The sequence below is a fragment of the Buteo buteo genome, chromosome 10 (genome assembly GCF_964188355.1).
Source record: "Buteo buteo chromosome 10, bButBut1.hap1.1, whole genome shotgun sequence".
In the NCBI taxonomy this organism is placed as follows: domain Eukaryota; kingdom Metazoa; phylum Chordata; class Aves; order Accipitriformes; family Accipitridae; genus Buteo; species Buteo buteo.
In genome coordinates, this window is record NC_134180.1 from 9,912,803 (window position 1) to 9,933,607 (window position 20,805).

General features: G+C 45.5%; 2 protein-coding genes across 12 annotated transcripts in view; both read right to left on the reverse strand.

Moving 5' to 3' along the window:
- Positions 1 to 3,872, reverse strand: part of CEP350 (centrosomal protein 350) — an 82,082-nt gene extending 78,210 nt beyond the window's left edge. For 9 of the 11 annotated variants that reach the window (XM_075038545.1, XM_075038542.1, XM_075038544.1 and 6 more), the window contains exon 1: positions 1,009 to 1,221. The gene's annotated coding sequence lies outside the window, so the exon portion shown is untranslated. Of the gene's footprint in view, positions 1 to 1,008; positions 1,222 to 1,459; positions 1,731 to 3,567 lie in introns of those variants that run through there. The other 2 variants (XM_075038538.1, XM_075038539.1) reach the window with 2 other exon arrangements.
- Positions 3,873 to 4,403: 531 nt separating this feature from the next.
- Positions 4,404 to 19,182, reverse strand: LOC142035902 (torsin-1A-interacting protein 1-like). The gene is made up of 6 exons (XM_075038548.1): positions 18,356 to 19,182; positions 17,987 to 18,055; positions 13,962 to 14,081; positions 12,510 to 12,566; positions 9,818 to 9,877; positions 4,404 to 8,727 (listed from the first exon to the last, which is right to left on the reverse strand). Exons 1-6 carry the CDS (start codon positions 18,768 to 18,770, stop codon positions 7,925 to 7,927), a joined length of 1,524 nt encoding a protein of 507 aa, XP_074894649.1. The 5' UTR covers positions 18,771 to 19,182; the 3' UTR covers positions 4,404 to 7,924.
- Between the last annotated feature and the right edge of the window lie 1,623 nt (positions 19,183 to 20,805).

Below are 20,805 nucleotides of genomic sequence, written 5' to 3' on the forward strand. Positions count from 1 at the left end.
TACAGAACTGACCAGTCAAGCTGTAGATTTTCAATCGCAAGACTCCGGAGGTTCATCTACACAATGAAGCTATTTGACACATTAATCTCTATACACATGTACGTACACAATGTGCCAGGAGATGCTTGGCTGCTGAGACACAGCTTTTATCCAAAGACAGAAAGAGATAAACTATTCCAGAGAAATGCATCAACAGTAGGCATTATATCACAGAAAACTGCATCCACAGAAAGAGCCACAGTCGTACTAGTATAAAAACCTTGATGCCAACAACAGCCCAAATGAATGGCACCAATGAAGTCAGAAAACGCCTGGGGCAGCTGTCACCCAGGGATGTAAGAAGCACTTTCAGCGGCAGGCTCCAAGCGATCCCGGTCCTCTTGCCCCAGCCCGGCAAGCCCCAGTCCAAGGCCGGGAAGCCCACAGCACAGGCAGAGGCAGAGCGTACATTTAAACTTTAAAAGCGCCGTCACAAGCCCGACCCGGTACAGCGGGGCCGTTTCCGAGGGGAGCGGGTGCCGGCCCAGCCCGGCCCGGGAAGCAGCGGCTCGGCAGGCAGGGAGAGAGCCGCAGCCAGCACAGCTTCACAGAAAAACCCGGTTTCGGCGGTTTCTCCCATACAAGGCGAAAAGACAACAGTGAAACCAGAGCCCCCCTACCCTCACCCCCCCCGGCCTCCCTCCGCTACCCCCTGACACAACAAGCAGCAGAAAACAAATTAAAACTAGGAGAAGAAAGAGAGAGAGAGACTTCACGGGCAGAGCAGCGGACGTCGGAGCCCGGCGGCGGCGCCAGCAGAGGCCGAGCCAAGTGACAGCCGGCAGCACCGCCCGGCCGCCGGCACTCCGGGCCGCCGGCCGGGCCCGCCGAGCCCCCGCGAGCGGCCGAACGCGGCCCCCGCCGCCGGCGCCGCCCCGCCCCGGCCCTTAGCGGGACGGCAGCCGCCGGCGGCGGCGGGCCGAGCGCGGCCTGGGGCGGCGGCACGGGCCGCTCGCGGCGCCTCCTCACCTGGTCGCGGCGGCGATCGAGACCCGCCGCCCCGGGGGCAGGTCCCGGCACATGCCGCACAAGCGGAAAGGAAAGCGGCGGCAGCTGGCGGCGCCCCGAGCTCGGCTCCGCTGCCCCGCCGGCGCGCAGCCCCCTCAGCGGCGCCAGCCCGCCGCCATTACCGGCCAACGACTGACACGGAGCGGCGGCGGCGGCGAGAGCGGCGGCGCGGGGCAGGGCGGGAGCGACCGGCCGAGTCTCGCGAGAGCCAGCCCGCCGCAGACCTCCCCAACATGGCGGCGCCCCGCCGCTACCTCTCCCCACCGCCCGCGTCTCATCCCCGGCAGCGGCCACGTTGGGTGCGGCGCGGCCTCCCCTCCTCAACGGCCGGCGACCCGGGCAGCGCGGTTCTCCCCCCGCCTCCCGGGGCGCCTCCGCGAGCAGCGCTGCGGTGGCCCCGCAGCCCGCCTACCTTGCTGAAGCCGAGGCCGGGCTGAGGTGAGGAGCGGAGCCCGGCGCGCCGCGGCCCCGGCCCCGTGCTGCAGGTGCACCCCGGGCGGCGGGAAGGGCTGAGGGCGGCGCCGGCCGGGCGCACCTTTCATGGTGCCCGGGAAGCCCACGCAGCGACGCGCCTGGCCCCGGGCGAGGCGGCCGCCGGCCTCGGGGCGGGGGCGGGCGGGCCTGCCGCCGCCCCGCCGGGCCTCCTGTCACCCCACGGGCCCGGGCGGTTCGAGCCCTCGCACTGCTCTGGGCGCCAGACCCTCCCTCAACCTCAGAAGAATGTCGTTTTCCACTATTTTCCTCAAAGCTTAGCAGCCCCCCTCCCCCGCCTCACAGCTGTGCAGGCTTGACTTGCCGGTCCAGTCCACATGCAAATCGCGCAAAAATAAAGAGCTGTGGCAGAGCTCTCGGTTTTGATGCAAGAACAGGACTTCGCAATGTTTATTAAAACGCTGCTGCAGAGCGGTGCCAACGCTGATGCTGGCATTCCTGAAGCAGCTCCAGTCGAAACTAGGGCACCACTTTTTCGTCATCTGTATTCATAGTTAAGTCATCTTTATAAAAATAATTTCAGTTTTTTGGAAAATGAAAGCAGCTCTGATTACAGTCTCCCAGTTGCCAATTTAAGTTTAAATAATGTTTGCAAAACTTCACAGAGATGACTTGAGTACCACCAGCTTAACTTCACTTTTAACAGTCATTATAAACCCGGAAGAGTTTGTTACTGTACTACCTTCCATTGCATAGATTCCACCCCAAAGATGCACTAAAACCACCCACGCTTCAAAAATAGGTCTAAGATGTTATCCAGCTATAACAAAATTATTTCCACTGAAGAAGGAAAGTTATTAGAATAGGAAAAAAGAAATTCTTCCTACAGTTATTTTGGGAATGTCTCCTTCAGGGCTTGTCTACAACTTCACCCGAGTCTGGTTTTCAGTCATTAGGATGATTGCTTGCGTACAGATGCCAAATTTCCTGGGGGAGCATGGGGGCGGAAAGTTATCTACCCCAACCACTAAAGGATCACTAAACTACTGGAACTACCCCCCCCCCTTTTTTTTTTCCTTAACCAAAAAGGATTAAACTATTTTTACATACGCTCTCCTCCTGCAAATGGTCAACATTTTGCATATAAATTATTCCAATATGGGAACACCATACAAACACCCTAAACAGAGAGACCATTACAGCTGTGAAGCTTAGGCAACACAGAACTTAATCAAGTCACAATTACAGGATGCCTGTTTAACCTTAATTTGGTTCTTTTACATACACAAACTAATTAGAGAGTATATTTTCCAGCTTAAGCATACCTCTTTTGAACAAGGTAAGCTTGAGATGGCAGTGGTTAAACCTTTGAAAACAATTTTGTTTTGCCAGATGAGGGAAAATATACACGAACACCAAAAGATGAGCACAGCTCCAATGAGAAAAAGTGTTAAATAGTGCCTAATCCCCTCCTGGGTCCTCAGAGAGCAAACCTGCTCCTCCCAAATGCAGGAGAAGACTGTAAGTAATGACAATTTCACTCAATGAAAACAATATTACTACAGTGTATGGGAGCCCTGATCACAGGCTAGGGCAAATTAAATTATTACATTCCCCATCATCACCTAGTGTTTGCTTAAATTTACTGCTTAATATTGCTGGATTGGCAGCCTGTTTAAATTATTCAGCACTTTTGTAATGCACTACCTCTTTAATTATGCTTTTAAACGTAGTTTCTCTTTTCTGCTTGGAAGCAGTTAATCTAGTTTCATGCTCCTCCTCTTCATCTGCAGGCAAACAAGGCATCACATTAGGATTTTCTCAAACATGAAAATCATTTGTTTTCAGTCAGTCAAGTAAAATTAAAAAGCAGTATTTGTCTAGTTTTTCCTTCTATATGGCTTCTATTTATTCTCTATATCTGTCAATGGAACTTAATTATAAAACTTCATTACTTTTTCAAAGATTCCCTACCAATGAGTGGAAAGCTCTGACAGTAAAACATCACATGAAAAGAGAAGAGATTCTTACAGAAAATGCAGTAATCTTGCGAAATTCTCTGAGATTAGAAATAAAGAAACTGTTTACCTGCAAACAGCCACAGCTGAGAGAAAAGGAAGAATTGAACACACTCCAGTTTCATGAACTGCTCACTAAACTGCAAAGCAGTGGAGATAACCACAGCAAGCACTGCCGAAGCACTGAAAGTGGTGGATGGAAACAGATAGTAAGTTGAAAGTAAAGAGCCACAATCTCATCTTGCGCTAACTTGGTTATTGCAGCTTTAAGAGAGAGGTTTGGAAAGTTTTCCACTCCATACTACTCTTGCACACCCCTTCTAAAATTAGAAAGAGGCAGCTGGCTATTGCAGCTGAAAGATCAGCTCGAGCCCCCCAGACTCCCCCCCTCCCTTTCCTTGACTGATGTGGCTCCCAAGAGCCATGGAGGAATTTGGGGAAGGGTGCTTCCACCTGTTGGACATGGAATGAGGTTTTCCAAGCATTCAATTATAAATCCAACTGTCAGGAGCTGACAATAAAACAAGACACAGGACAGCTGTGAGGACCACAGGCCACACACACAAACCTCTTCTTCCTCCTACAGTTTTGCAGTTTGTCTTACAGCAGAAATAATGCATGAAAAATTGTTCTGTGCTTGATTTGGGCTTATAAAATAAAGGGATCACTTCAGATTTGTTCTTATAGTTTTCCAGCTGTGCTACAGGGTCTCAGCACAGAATCTGGCAAGTTGTTTATGTATCATTACATGCCTCCAAAACCAGATTCTTTTTTCCTAAATACAGCATGCTGGCGATTGCACTGCAGATGGTGTGTACAGCTACAATCTGTACAGCAAATACTTTTATGCCTACCTTAACACGGAGCTCACCTTGCCTTCTGCACTCAGTTTGAGCTTAATTATTAGTTCAAACCAAATACATTTTTTTTAAAGTGTACAAAAACCTTTTTTTTTTTTTAATTTGTGGAAAATGAGCAAATGCTTTCGTTGGTGTGAAAAAATGGGGGAAAAAGATTAGCCCTTTTAACGAACCTGCTTGCTTAGCATGCTCAGAACTCCACTGCTCAGTGCAATGTGACTCAGAGCAGGGTGTGAGAGAGAAGGTAACAACAGACAGGGCTGCACATCGTTCTAGGTCCCTTTCACAACATCCACTGTGAAGACAATATAGGTATTGCCATCCTCCAGGTGCTCAAAGGCAACAGCAGGAGTAGCAGAAGAGGGGCCACGCTCCACCTTACGCCTGGGCTGGCTACCTGCAAGGGGATTCTTGCCAGCTGCAGGTGTCTGCTCGCAACCCAAGGCACAGTCTGACAACGTTTTCCAGTCCAATTTGCAGAGTACTGGAAATTTTGTCTGCAAATTGGTGTGTAGCTGCTTCAGCTCCCCAAAGATCGTGTTCTGTCCAAAGTTTGTATGCTGTAAGCCCACAGAAGAAGAAATATCCCCTTCTCAGTCCCAAGGCCAGACCTGGTGTCTTCGCTTTATGTAAGCACATTTTTGCTGTCACAGACTATTTAATTTGCCAATCTGCTGACAGTTAGGGACAGTTCAACCTCAGAAGTGAGATTTGTCTAGAAGAAGCCAAAGTATTTAACAGTTTGGAAAACATCAAATGGCTATGTTTGCTGCAGGCAATGAAATAATTATACAAGGAGGATAGTAATCAGCTGCCTGTGAGCAACACAGACAGACATTACTCTTCACCTCTGGCTGAGGAGGAGTTACTTAATGAGATCTGCATTAAGTACCTGTGGATATTTAATGAGAGCCTTTTAAGGACAAAGCCACAAACAGCTACAAAAAGGACCTACTACTTCAAGAGCAGGAACAGTCTTCTAATCCTAAACCTTTCCCCTCCTCCAGAAGGGGCTACTGCATATACCATCTTGCTTTTGATTCTTCCAGACCAAGCAGCACACCATATATTTGGAAATACACCTCACTTTCCCTACAGTTAACAACAACAAAGTGATTCTCCTTTGTCTGGCACAACATTAAGTAGAACATAAAGTCTTTAGTTTCCAGGCACCTTCCTATTTTGTCTTGAAATGGGGGGGGAGGGGGCAGTTTTAGAAACAGAAAATAACCTGGATTACATATGTTTTATTTGTATAAGAGCATGGAATCTCCTGCCTTCATGTCATAACAGTCTTTTTTTGTGTTTGCCAATTCTGCTAATTATATACCTTTTTTCTAAGCTAGTTTTTAGTAAGGCTGTCCCTCCAGTCAGTTCACAGTGCACTAGTTTGCAACAGCAGAGGTACAGGAACATGCAGCTAGGAGTGGAACAAGAATGAAGTCATCCGTTTTGTCAGCTGCTGACTCTTGTGTCAGACTAATGAAACAAGTGAACCATATCTTATCATTAGTTCCAGCTGAAATCAGAACTGAGGAATTAGTACAAGAACACAAAGTAAAAAACAATTCAGAGCTATTACAATTTCCTGAAATGTTCCCTATTAGAGAAAAGCCCTGATATTATCAAATACATGCATCTGCATCCCAGTATCTACTACTCCACTCTAAAAAGTTCTAAATTTTGCTAAAGGTTGTGTTTTAGGTTTCTGCATTTGGTCAAAGGTAAAAGGAACAATCTTAAACATGTGAAAAAAAAAAGTCTGACCACTTCAATGGGCAAATCTTAAAACAGCTTATAAAACAAAAAAGTATATTTATTTTTAATGATTACTAAAATAGTTTACATAATATACAAACAAATATGCTATCAGGACACACCTGGAAATAAGTCACAGTTGTTTTTTCAAAAAACATTTGTCCAGTGAAATGTCCAAAATGTAAATGCCATCTTTTCCTTCCTGAGCTATCCTTAAACATCCAGAACAGCAGCAATTCCATGTCTTCTTACTGTTTATATTTCTTCCCATTAAAATATAAAGCACTGCACCTTGCTGGCCCTCAGTGGTTAGAACGAATCCACCTCTGGTTTAAGTGACCACAGCTCTGTGTTTCTCATACTGTGTTCTTCTATATGCTTAAGGTGATATTGGTCCATTCCACTTAACACCCCAAACCTTTGCTTGCACAAAGCCAGAAGCTCCAGCACCTTGAGAGGTTTTCCTGGTTAAGAAGGACTTTTTGCAACAGGACAGCTCAAGGGGCTTGTGAATAAAGGATGGGTCCAAGAGCCACTAATCTCTCAGCTGTTATAAGAAAACATCCCATTAATTTGAGAGCAGTCTTCACATGTTCCTTCATATGCAATAAAACCAAATGCACACGGACCAATAGTTCAAGAGCATACAGTTAACAGCAATGAAATGGAAGTGCTGCAATTCTCTTTTTTTTTTTTTTTTACACAAAATACTTACAATAGAAACAAGCACATGTTTTTAGTCTGCTGTGAGGGATTCTCAGCATGAGGCATGCTAAAAAAATGTATTTTAAAAACATGCATTGTAAATCTGTTCTTCACTAGAAGCTTATACAGCAAGCAGCAGGTTATATGCAGACACACAAAGAAAGGTTATTTTTCTAGGATACCGAGTACCACAAATAAATAAAATCTCTTGATGCAAAAATAATTATCTTATTAAAATGAGAAATAACCTATGTCTTCCTAATGTTTTGTTTGGAAAGGAGATAGTACACACACAGAGCTGACATTTTATCATTTTCCCCCAAATTTTAAGACTTGCAGAACTTTGACAAAGAGCAGAGAATTCCTGGCAGCAGTGAGGCAAAGAGGTGCTGAGGGATTATTTAACTGACATCAGTACAACTAACATTAAGCAAACCTTTGTACCTTGGCTTTTCTCACTCTCCAAAACTGTCTGGGGCAGGCTCATTTAAGGAAGAAATGCTTGCTGAAATGTTCTCTACAAGTCACAAATCTTTCAAGCAATTCAGCCATTTCTAGAAGTCACCAGAGACAGCTAACATCTATGTTGTGATCCGAAGGATCAAGAAAAAGCTTGTGCTTAGACTCAAATCACCTTATTATCTTTTTCAGTTTATGTTTTTTCTTATGTTAGAAGTAAGCAATTCTGGCAGATGAAGGTGATGTTTTTGCATCCTATTACCTTGTCAAACGCAATACCAGCTTTATGCACCACCAGAAAAGGATCCTCATAACAAAGCCAATAGTGCACCAAGACAGCTTCAGAAGCAGATGTGTGGTTCTGCACTAGTGGACACTTACTTCCAGCTCCAGGACACCAAGCCTGAATAAGTCACTGAACACAACTTACCAACAACCAGCAAGTTCCTTGCTTACATTCTGCAGTTGATTTAGAGAAGTCCCAGTTACTTTAGCAGAAACAACCCTGGTAGCTGGTGGAATTTCTCTGCACAGAAAGGACTGTATGCTGTCTGAGCTCAGCAGCCACAGTAAGTTCTTTCCTGTTCAGCCATTACAACATACATTTTCTGTCATCCTCCTTTCCTAAGTCCTCTCCAGTAACTTTTATGTGCATCCCTCCACAGGGAGGCCCTTTTCAGGCCAAACAGGCAACACAAGATGAGATATACGGCTCCACAGTCCACTCAGCTTATCTGTGTCCATGCTGTTATAAGAACTAGGAACATCTGAACTGGTAAACTTCGCCCAGAGGAAATCCCGGACTTTCTCCTCAACTTCTTGCAATGTGAGACTCTTTCTTAGGGACTGCTCATCCAGGAGAACTGTCAGCAGAAGAGCCACATCCTTAAATGCTGCATTTTCATGGTCACAGTACTTGTAAAAGATTAAGGTGGAGCCTGCAGGCAGTAACTCAAATCGATGCACCACTGCTACCTTCTTGCCTTCTCTGAAGCCAGAGCTGAGCTCATTATCTACCTCCAGCTTGACAATGTCACTATCCAATATGGCTTTGTCTGCCCCATTAATTTTGATTGTAGTAGCATTCTGGGAGAAGGCAAAAGCATCAGCAATCTCATTACTTAGGCACCTCAGCACTTTCTCAGCTTCTTGGCCAGCTGTGAACAGTAAGATGGCCGGCTCCAAATGCAGATGGGAAGCATTAAGATGTTTCTCAAGGAATACATGGGTTCTTTTCCACAGATTGGGGTCCTGACTTTGGTAAGTATTTTTTAGTTTCTTCATCCGAGCCCGAAACGTTTCCAAAATTTGAGTATCTCTACTTGACAAAGTTGCATCTAGAAGACTTGGCATTCCACTCCACAGGACATAAAGCAATGGGATGCTAATTAACAGAACCAGTAACAAAGTCCAGCTTTTGTGAAATCCACTCTGCGATTCACCATCATCTATTGAAAGGAGGAGCAAACAGGAAGAAAACAATGTTTTAAAAGGAGTCAGAAGTCAACAAGCGAGAGGAAAATAAGAGAAAAGAGTAGAATTCAATGAACTTCCATCCCACTCTCAAGCTATTGGTACAGTAGTCGAAGAGCATAAAGAAGATCTTCTAGTTAAAAAACAACCAAAACCACCTTGAACCTCTTTAGCAACTCAGTGAAGTGGCAGTGTTAAAAAAAGGACATTTTTATGCATCGCCAGCTTGACTAAGCAATTGGACATTCTTCTGAAAAAGGAGCTCTTCTGAAAGTTTATCAATACTCCATTCTATTTAATCAAATCCAAACTAAGAGCTTAAAATGGTTCTGAAAAAAAGTCAAGCTTTTCCCCACATTTAGGCTCTGCAGAAAAAGCCCTATACAAAACCTGGCATCACCAGAATTGCTTCTGTGTTGCTATTTCTCCTCCCTGTCCCCATAAGGATGGAAATAGTTTCTGCAGCAGTATTTGCATCTTAGGCACTAGCGATCAACACTATTAGAAAACGTTTGTGGTCTTTGGATCAGTCAGCTTCACAAAGAGTACACACAGCAAACAGTGCACAGGAAGCATATAGAGTATCAGATATTTTGATTTGATTTTGTATTTTAACAGTCAAATTAACACTTGTTTGACCTACTACGAGCATAAGGCTTGATTCTGTTCCCAGTAAAATCAGTGGCAAAATATACCAACCACCCTGGAAACAGGAAAGAACTGTGTACCTTATGCTGCCTTTTTATATCCTAATTTTTAGCAGGACAGCAACACAACAACTGTTAAATAAGAACACCACTAGGTCTGCCTCAGTTTTAATCTTGCAGCAAATCTTGTAAACACTATAGATGGAAGACCTTAAATTCAGGTGGAATTGTTACCTATTATACAACACCCTTCCTTCCTTCCTTCGTGCTGAAAACACATGCCCTAGCAGGCAAGTCATCTGTTCTGGCAAGGACCCTCAGTTTAACACCAGCTACCAGGAAATCGAGTACTTGGACAGGCATGAAAATGGTTAAATGTAACACAAGCATGAAACAGAAGTGAAAGCAGAAGTCTTACTTGTGGCCAAAGGCTGTGACTGCTTCCCTATACTGGACTGATCTCGAAACTTAGTTCTGCCTGTTGAGAGATTAAGAAAGGAACGTGAGAAAAATACTAAGACAACAATTATAACCAATCTTCCAGTGGGGAATTTAGCAGGGAGTTGAAATCAAACTGCATTATTTTCAACAAAAAGCTGTTCTTAGTTATGCTTTTACATACAAAATTCTACAAAGCTTACAGGAAGGTTAACAAAGCACCTTTGCATAAAACCCTGTTGAAGCGAATGCAGGCCTGCTAAGTAGGAGCAAAGGTGAGACTGTGACCTCATCCTGGGTAAGGCTGTATCAAGTCTGGGGCTTTCTGTTCTCTTCTGCATCATTCATCCTCCCATGCTCAAGCAAGGCTTGTCTTGAGCAAGGAAAATGACACATTCACCACTATTACTAGCCTGAGAAGTCTCATTCAACTGGCAGACCAACTCTCCATATACACTATTTGCCAAATGTCAGTTCTTAAGCCATCTTGAGAATCTTGCATAAAAAGCACAAGTCCCAAACCTATCACAAATCACCCTGGAAGATTTTTAACTCTTGAAAAGTTACACAAATAAAAACAGAGTCATTTAAAGTACAAGATGACAAAACAGCAGAGTTTTAACCACCTGTTATTTTCTGCACAAGGATCCCATGTCCCAGTTAAGTTTCCTGATTTTGCTCAAGAATTTGAAGGACAGAAAAATGGACGCTCCATTAACACAAATACTAGAAAAACAACATAATGCAAGACATAAGTAGCAAAAGCGAAGCGGTATATTAAAGGCATAGTCTCATATTCCCTCTCCATCTAGCTTGGGTCAGAGGCCTGCTTCATCAGCAGTCAGTTTCTTGGGATAAATTGTGCTTTTAGAACAAAACGCAAGCTTTCAACTTCAAAATATACTTTTGGTCTATTTATTTAAATGGGCTCAGACAGCGAAGTACAAGAGACATTATCCATAAAAGAGGTTTATGAACAACTTTCCCAAGAGACCAGTATGAATATATACAGTGCAATTATTGGTCAGCATGTTTTCTGCATTTAGTCAGTTAATTAAAAAGACACGAGAATTTCTGGCTCCTTGTGAACTACAGCAACTGGTTCAAAGCTGAAGGCTCTTTAATAATATATAACCAAATCAGGATACTGTCAATGGCACTATTGAGAATAAACTGAACAAACACACCCTGCAGTAGTTATTTCAAAAACACTAAAATAAATCCTATAACCTTGTTTCTGTATAAATGTAAATCACAGAAGGTGCTAAAAACAGCTCTGGTTTAAGCTGGAGCTTAACTGCTTAATGAGCTACACTGTTCTGTATTTTCAACCCCCCACCCCAATAGGGCACAGACATGGAGCTTGTAACTAAGCTTATATAGTCTTCTCATAGTTAACGGATCAAAATCACTTCAATTCTGTAATATTTTACAATGTAGCCCTATTTGCAGAGACTAGTTCTCATATTTAGGAGACAGCTATGATTCATACCCTAAAGGAAAAAATATTTCAATAAACAGTCTAAAAACAGATCCTATCCTACCTAAGAATCTTGCCTTATTTACAACACAATTTGCACAAAGGCCAAGCAAATTATTTGTCTTGCCTAACTCAAAATGCCTAACTCCGGCAGACACCTTAGAGCTTTCAGATTTTCAAGTGATTTTCTGAAGTTCTTCACCCAACACCAAACTGGTCACTCCTGCAGCACCTATTACCTCTGGGACAGGAAAGAAAAAAGTACCAGACTAGCAAGAACTCCCAGCATCAATTCATTTTTCAAAGGCATTTCACAGATGTGCAGCTACTACAAGACGAGCTTCTCTTCCAGAAGGCACTGTGGTTTTCAAAAAAAAAAAAAAACCCCAACCAAAAAAAACAAACACACACACACACCGCCCCTCCGCAAAAAACCTCGAACAAACCTCCCCCAGGTTCTCCAGATTGAATTTTGATTTACAAGACTTTGTTTAGCTATACCTGTTCAGGATAGAAACAAGTGCCGAGACATTAAGAACAGAAGGCTACTAAGAATTCAGAACATTTTTTTCCCCTCTTCAAGTACTCTTCCAAGAGGAGAAAAAAACCCCAAACCAACAAATCCACAAAAACAACCAAAGATAAAAATCTGAAACACAAGGAATTGGTCATTAGACGAACAGACTGGAGTTTACCAGCAAAGAAAAAAGCTGCTCCTCTCCAGGAGTCTAAGACAACTAATTCAATCATAGCAGGCCATCATTACTCAGGGAAAGGCTAGAAGGGAAGGTGATATGTACAAACTAAGCTAGCATTCACTGCTACCAAAAGGTGAAGGTTTTGTTCCCTTCCTCAGCTCACCCCAATGCCACTAGTAGTACATGCTCTGCACTTACTGATTGTCCCATGAGTCAACTCCGTTTCCTAACCCAGCCAAAAAAGAAAAAAAAAAGAAAAAAGAAAAAAAGAAAAAGTGGGTCATTTTCTGTGGTCAGCAAGTTGAATAATCTCATAGAAGGGCTCTGGCATGTCCTGCCTTCTCCAGCTTCCATTTGGATTTGCCTCCTGGGTCCCTCTCCACCTTCCCAGACAGAGTGTCCCAGAGCTCAAGAAAAACCATAAGCAGAGGAAAAGAATTCTGTACTTTTCACTTAATTACAGGGAAAGACTAGGTATCTATTCTTTTACTTACTCTGTGATGTAGTTGAGTGGTGCTCTTGATTTTTCTCAAGGAAGTCAGCCTTTCTTTCTGAAACCAAAGCATAAATGAAAGAACTTGCCTATCACATCAGAGTTCAGAATAAGACAGACAAGCCATACATTCTTTTAGCTCTTTCTATTAAATCTTCAAAGGCTATTAGGAGAGGAGTATATGCTGTGCTGCCAAACCAAGCCTGCGCCATACGACAGCCTCTTGGACCCCTCTGTAGATGGAGAAAACTAGTATTATCTAATAGAAAAGGCTTAATTTGGCCCTTCACCTTGCTTTTCCCAATATGACACAAAATTATCCTTCCTATTTTTTCTTTAAAAAAGTAACAATGCAATAATGATAAAATGCAAAGGATGGGAAATTAGCAGCATTACTTGATTATTAATGGAGGGTACCAGACTTTTCACTTCTGAAACCAAAACTATTCAGCAGGAGCTTTATCACTTCTGAAACCAAAACTATTCAGCAGGGAGGGAAAAACAAAAATAAACAGTGTAAAGCTACCACCTTAACAACGCAGCTATCAGCCCTGGGGGACTCCAACAAACATGGGCATGTTCTTAGCTGCTTGAGCAAAATGCCTGCATGTGCTCCTGGGAAACAGCAGACTGACACAGATGTGTTCTTGTGCACATCTCAGCTACCTTGTTCACGTCCGTGTTTTGCCAGTCTGTGCTCACAATTGCTTTCAGCGCTCTCCCATAAACACTGTATGATTAGGACTGTTACTAACAGAATGAACACAAGCTACTACCTCACTCTCTGACCAGTTGCCAGCTCTCCTAAAAACCTCCCTTACCTAATGTATCTATTTGGATGTATTCAAACCATGTGTCGTAACATAACTACCTTCTGCTGGGCTAAAAAGTATCCCATATTTTCCTCATCATTGTATTTCCCTATCACTTCTGTAACACATAGCAAGTACAATCTTGAGCAACGAACAGAAAAAGTGCTCCCTTGCTTTGAAATCACTTGGTATAGTCAGCTTTCCCCTGCTAAAGTCAAAAGTAACTCACCTTTTTAGAAAAAGAACAAAGTTTTGCTTTGCTTTGCCCAAGGCAATTAAAGATCTGCTCTCATAACAGTTTTTGAAGCAGATATGATATTACTCATCTTTGTTTTGCTTTTCAAAAAACAGACAGCTATGTATTTATCAAAGTTTAAAACTGTGCTTTCTTGAACTTTAAGGTTTTACACCCAAGCAGATGACTGTCATACTACAATACATACTTAGTTTGGCTCATGGGCAAGAGTACACCCTGAAAAAAAATATATTTTTTTAACTTCTTCATCCATTTGGATTTCAACTCAACAACTCCCCCTTTTGTCACCAAACTGAAAGAATGTCATATTAGCACATTTAAGCAATCATTTAGTACATGAACTAAGGTTACACGGAGAAGGTACTGATAAAACTAGCATTGTTACCTTTTAACGGCGTATAAATGTTTGGTTGATGCCTTGCTGGTTTCTCGGGTTCGTTACTGTCATAAGCCTTTGCTTTTTCCTTTATTGGATTCTCTTGAAGAGAGTAAACTGAAGAACTGCCTGTCATGAGGCAAAAAGGAAAAAAAAAGAAAAAGAGGATTGGTATAGGTACAGTATCATTTGTGCTCATAGCATCACAAAACTGAAGGACCAAGACATAGTTTCAGAACATACATGATCTAAAATCAGTGATTTTCAAGTTGTGATCTCCCAAGAATTACTTTCTTAAACTGTAACCAAAAGCAACTAAGACTTGAAAAGCTTATGGTAAATTTGAGTTCACTACAAATATAGCTGTCTACACCACCACACGCTTTTTCTTTTTAGTTTTTTTTTTATTTTTAGGAGTCCTTGGCTTAAAAACACTTGGGGAAAAAAAAACCAAGCCAGACATCAAGACACCAAATGCTAACAGCCAAGAAATGCCTTATACTAAAGGGATTCAGTGTAAACTCTTAAATACACAAGCATGGGAGTAAAGACAATTTTTCCCACAGCTTTGGGCACACAATTTGCAAACAATAATTGTGCTGTCTTCCATAGCATTAGGCAGAAGGGAAGAGAGAGAAAAACAAATACAGAACATAAGTCCCCTTTTTATGTAGTCCAAGCCATCCTTTAGTTGGGCCTCTCTCTCTCTCTCTCTCATTAACCATAACGGCAATCTAGGGCACCTATGCTCCTAACTTAATCCCCTCAGGCAGCTGGGAAAAATCTACACCAACACCTTTAGATTGTTTACCAAATTACACAGCCATTTAGACACTGAAACCCTACTTAGTTAATGTTACTAGCTAGAAAGAATAAAGCCCTGTAAGATGACAGAAGTCACAGAGCAAAGGTCAGGGCTGGAAAGCCAGTCAAAAGCAGAACACCAGGAGATGAGGTTTGAAAGGATAAAGTGCAACCACATGGTTGCTCAGATTCAGGGAGAGGGGGACACGAGGGGGGAGTGAAAAAGGTTCAGGTACGGAATGAAAGCTGTAGTACACCTGTGGAACAGAGATCATGACAACAGCGATCAAGCTGAAAGGCATAAGCAGAAGAAACAGCAAAGGGAAGAATAGAATTGGTGAAACTTTTTCTCTGTGACATTCAACACTGGGCCCTATTACTCTTTTAACAGTACTGGGTTCTCCCAGGGTTTAATGTGTTTCTATAGCTCTTTTACAATATGCATGAGGGCAACGCACGGCTTGCCACCTAGTGTTTATTAATTTTACTTCAAAGAAAGAAAACAGCCTTTTTCTAATATGTTCCAGCAGCTTTAGCATGCCCATGTATGTGAAGCATACAAGGGGAAAAAAACAAAACAAAACAAAAAACCCAAAACACAAACAAGGGAGACAACTGTAAGTTTTAAACTAAGATATTAAGTCACAGGTACAACAGTATTTGCACATAGTGAGTGGGATACTATATTTTTTTCAAAACCATCTTAAAAAGCTGTTAAGTGACTGATTTCCCACCAAGCTAAGAATGAAGATACTCACCAAATTACTTGACCTTCAGGAATGCCAAACAACATACCCATAATATTCCACTACATACTGAGGTTTTGCAAGGAAAATCTCACTAGTAGCGGTGGCTAGTAAACCACAAGACCAGAAAGACCTATGAATCTAAAGAAGGCTACTCATGCAGTCTATACTTTTTAATTCCTCTCCCCTTCTTTGCATCAATCAGTACTCTATGTCTCTCAAAGCATTCTTAAAAGTTGTTGTAAAAAGGAAAGACTTAAATATATACAACTTCATTTCTCACATGAAGACAGCTTGTGAATCAGCACCTTCTGTAACAGTGGGTATCACAAACAGGAAGGGTATTAGTGCAAGCAGACAGCACACATGGCATCCCCTACAGAGAAAAGTAAACTCCCCCTTTATGAAGTTTAACTTCCCTAGAAATATATAAAAATTCCAGTCCAGACATGCCTGTTCTTTCCTTACAAGGCCTTAAGCCTCCTACCCAAAGGATCATTCCTGCCTACCAGGCAGCTAGTGAGGATTTTCCAATCCACCTTAAGTCTGCTTAGAGAGCCACCTACTGCACAGTCACCTGCCAAGAAAGAGTGATCTTCTTACTATCCCCATTTCATACACTGGTTTAATCAAAGGGATTAGAAATCTGCGAGTTCATAAACTACAGGTTTATAAACCAAAATATAAAGCCACTATTTTAACACAGTGGAACTTGTTCTTTTAAGTCTAGTACATACCTATCCCTGTGGGTTCAAACTTTTTCAACACAGAGATAAGCCTGCAACACGCTTGCTGCAATGTTCCACTGCAACTACAGACAGCACAAACTTGAGTGCCCAGAACACCTAGCGCCTTCCTTTAACCCGTACAGTCATACACTCTACTTGCATACTTTAAGACAACTTCAACAGAGCTCACTAGCATGTATCTTTAACTCATTGATCTAGAAGATGCCTGATTCGAGGCAGTGTTTATAGACTCTTAAAGCATTTTAGCTCTAGAAGCAAGTTCCTAATCTATATTTAAAACCTCTAAGCAGAAGCCAGAAACCAGTTTCTCAAGTTGTGGTTTTGCTTCCACTCTGCTCTCCGGGAAGCATGACAATTACATCCTTACAAAAATCCACCCTACTTGTCCTGCTGCCCCACAGACCCTGCACTCCCCTAAACTCTGCAGAAAAAAACCCAATACCATATAGCTACAGGCAGGAAGACTGTGAGGGTGGAAATTACTCCTTTGCTTCTATATAAAGCATTAGGGTCTCTTAACATCATACTTTTACGCCCGCTGTGACTATAATCAAATACCGCTGTTAAAAGCTCAGGGACATGGGGGGAGGACATCTCTCCCCCAGCCTCATTTTTAGAGACATCTATATTGAAACAAACAAACAAACAAAAAAACAACAAACACTCAGCTGTACCTCCTAAAGCAGCCCAGCCACATATAAAATACTAAGCATGTTAATACCTGCTAGCCATCATTTGGGAGTAACAACTTCCCACAGCTTTTTTCACAGATAAACTTTTGTACTTTCCCTAGGAAATACTCATAACTTCTCCTCCCTCAAGATAAGATTTTTCCACACCTCCTGGAAATTTTCCTTCTGAAACATAATATTGGCAGCCCTTTTTAAGGGCAATGCCACATAATTAAGGCCATGCACTGCAGCTGTAACAAAAGAGCTTGGCAACAGCCCTGTCACAAGAATACTGATGGGAATGGTACTAGTCTCAGGCTAGCCCAACTCATCCATCTGAGAATTGCCACATGCTAATACTGTATACAGTCCAACTCAAAATAGACCAACAGATTAAAAGGGAAGGAAATACAATTTGCTTGCAGCTTTCTGATGGAATGACAGGCTAAAGCCACGTGACTGTATTACACAAAGTCAGCATCTCTCTAAAGTTTTGAGAATTATACAGTTTTCACCAACTAAAGAAACAAGAAGGTGCCACGCAGAGCTAACACAACAGCTTGTCCAGCCCAGCGTCCCAGAGCAAGCACCAGTGAATGCTTGGTGCTTCAGAGAAAGGACAGGCAAGCCCCAATTATGCACTTCCCCACAAACAATGTTGCTCACTGTACAGAGCACAGTCTTACAGCGATCTATTTTTGCAGCTCAAGATACTTTATTTAAATTCAGTCTTTAAAAACCAAGCAGTGTTAGTACAATCAGTTATTCCCCATTTTAATGCTGTGAAAAAATACTATTCCAAGTGACACGCTAGGTAAAACAGCCACCTAAGGGCTTGGCTTCAGCATGCTCTACATGCACCGATCCTTTTGGAAGGCCGAGAAGGACTCCTCGTCTCTTATGCAGAGAATAAAAACTGCAGCAGGATTTCCTCACCTGTACGCCAGGACCACGGTAAAACCTGCGAAGGAGCTAAAACCCAATAACTCCCTTTGTGCCGGTCTTGTGCCTTTCAGCACCTTTGCAAGCGGCGCACACAGTAACCTCTCCGAGTTAACACCTACCTGCCGACCTACATGCTTTTATAGGGGGTCGAGTCAAGGAGTCTGGATTCCCAAAGTGACTCTCGTCTCCTGAAACGAGAAACAGGTGAAGGGCGCGGCAAGGCCGGGCAGCTCAGTCCAAGCCCACCCGCCTCCAGTCTTCCAAGAGCACCGAACGCCCCTTTCAGACTCACTGGGACACCCCGGTGTTCCCCGCGGGACTGCCCGGGACGCCACCCCCCCGGGCTGCCCCTGCCTCCCTACCCCGCAGGCAGGGCGGCCGCGGGGGAGGACGAGTCCGCCCGCCCGCCCCACTTCGCGCCGCCCCGCCGCGCCCTCGACCGCGGAATCCACCGCGAGGCGCTGCGCGCGCCCGCCCGCGCCGCTCACCCTCCAGCGCCCCTCCGGGGCCGGGCTCGACCACGGCCTCCGCCTCGGCCTCCTCCGCCCGCGCCGCCGACAACCGGGGGCTCTTCCGCCTACGCTTCAGCTCGGTGGCGTCCGGGGGAGCCTGCCCATCGCTGCCCCCCACCATCCTGCCCGCTGCTGCTGCCGCCGCCGCCCCGCCGCCGCGCCGCCGCCGCCGCCGGCCCCTGCCCCGGCCCCGGCCGCCCGCCGCTACCGCCTCTCCGCGCCGCGTAGGACTGAAGCTGCCGCCTTCCCGCGGCGGGGGCGGCTCCGCGAACCTCACTTCCCGCCGCGGGGCGGGCTCAGCGCCCGACGCTTCCGCCGCGTCGCCGCCCGCCGCCGCCTGCGCGCGGAGGGGGCGCCGCGGCGTCACGTGGTACAGCGGACGGCCCGCCATGGCCCGCGCGCCGCTGCCCCGCGCGACCACCAACCCCCTCCCCCCCCACCCCTTCCTCCCTCTCCCGCCCCGTCACCCCCCGCCCCGCTGAGGGAGCGGGGCCGCCGCCGGAGCCTGCCGCTGCCGCCGCCGGAGGAGGACCGAGGGAGGGCCGGGCGGCGGGGAGCGACCGTCCCGCGGCCCGGCTGCGCCGAGGCTGCCCTCCAGTGAAAAAAATGAGGGAGCGCCCGGCGCGCCGAGCCGCCCCCTCGGCCTACCCCCGGTCCGTGCGGGGCCCCGCGGGGGCGGCCCCTGAGGGGAGGCCGGGCCCGGCGAGCCGGCCGGGCGGGCCTCGGCCCGCTGCCGCGCTCACGCAGGCGGGCCGGCCGGCCGGGGCAGGGCGAGAGGCGCCGGCCGCCGTCGGGCGGTTTCTGTTCCCCTACCTGCGGGGCCGAGGCGGGCAGGGGCTCGGGCAGCCGGCGGGGTCCCCCCGCCGCGGGTGACCCTGCGGGAAGGCCCGAGTGCTGCCTCCGGCGTGCCGGGGCGGGCGGGTGGGCCGAGCCCCGAACCGGGGGGCGGGGGGGGCTCTGGAGGGACAGCGTCGTGGCTCCGCTGGCCGGGCCCGCTCTGCAGGCCGTCCGCACGCAGTTGCCTCCCGCGGAGGGTGCCCCAAGTAAAAAGTGCCCGCGCTGTGCGGCTGCGGGGTACTGCGATAGAGCGTCTGAAACTTACACACCTGGTTTGTGCCTGGTTTTCCCACCTTCAGACAGCGGACAGGCGTTTTCTCTAACCACCACACAGACTCCTGCCAGGGCAGCGAGCAGCGTAGGACCAATTTGGAAACAGGTTGCTAAGCAAACGGAGTACCTTTTACAAATTCTAAAGGATTTCTACATACTGCTAAAGACGGGATTGAGGAAGACGACACTGACATCTGTGATGGCAGTATCTTAATCTACAGTGCTCCAGGATAATGTACGCTCACTGTTTGTGATGGTACTTGTTTTGCAGGGTTGTAAAGGGGGTAGGTGTGTACGTGTTCTGTGCACTCAAACAAGGCTGGGCGAGGGAAGTGCTCTTCAGTCTTCTGCAACTGTCTTGTCTGTACATGTATTTAAAAATAAAAACAATTTTAATGTTGTACTAGCACCCTGTAAATGTTCCACTTTCGTCCAGAAGCAAGTGAGCATTTATGAAGATAAATTATGCATCCCTCCTCCTGTACCAGCAATAGAGGAAATACCATCATTCTTTTAAGATCTAAAAGCAGAACACAGACACTGACCAATGTTTTCTAAAGCAAAAGTAAAAGAGGATGTAACAAAATACCGTATCAGGAGGTCGCAAAGTACAGCTGAACCATCCATTCAGCCCAAAGCAAGCAGAAAAAGTACTGCAGGTGACTGGCTCATGATTTCTGACTGGGCAGAACTACAGCTACAGGTAATGGCACTTTATTCGCAAGTTTCCAGAGAAAGTTACTAAATGATTACGTTGTGTAAATATTTACATAGTGTGTCCTTTATAATTCACCTAGTCACTGTTGATTCTTCTGCAGATTAAGAGAAAAGGTTATTCCTACTTAAATAAAATCCTCCATCAAACTTGAGTTAAAAACAGACCAGATTTGTTACCTTACAATTCTACATCCCAGCTCATATCCCATGACTTGTGAATGCTAAAGGAAGAAAAGCAACATCACCCAATGTCAACACGCTTTTTTGTAGCAGTTTTGTGGTGGTGGATGACTTCATGTCCTAGGCCCACCAATTAATTCTCCTGCCAAGCAGCTTTTCAGTAACCAGCTTCTCAACCCGCGCAGGCTGAAGCTACTACCCCCCGGTTTTGTCACGCACTCGCCTCTTTCACTTGCTGAGCTGGAGTTCCACCACTGGTTTCAACACTTGTGCTTTTATGGACAGGGCGTTGTATCTGCGCGCTCCCAATTGCCTCCCGTGGTGAGGGGACTGGCTGGTTGTGGGGACAGGGGGATGTAAAATACTTCGATTTTCATGAAGTCCTTGACACCCGCAGCTCCTCTCCACTTTGGCCACCT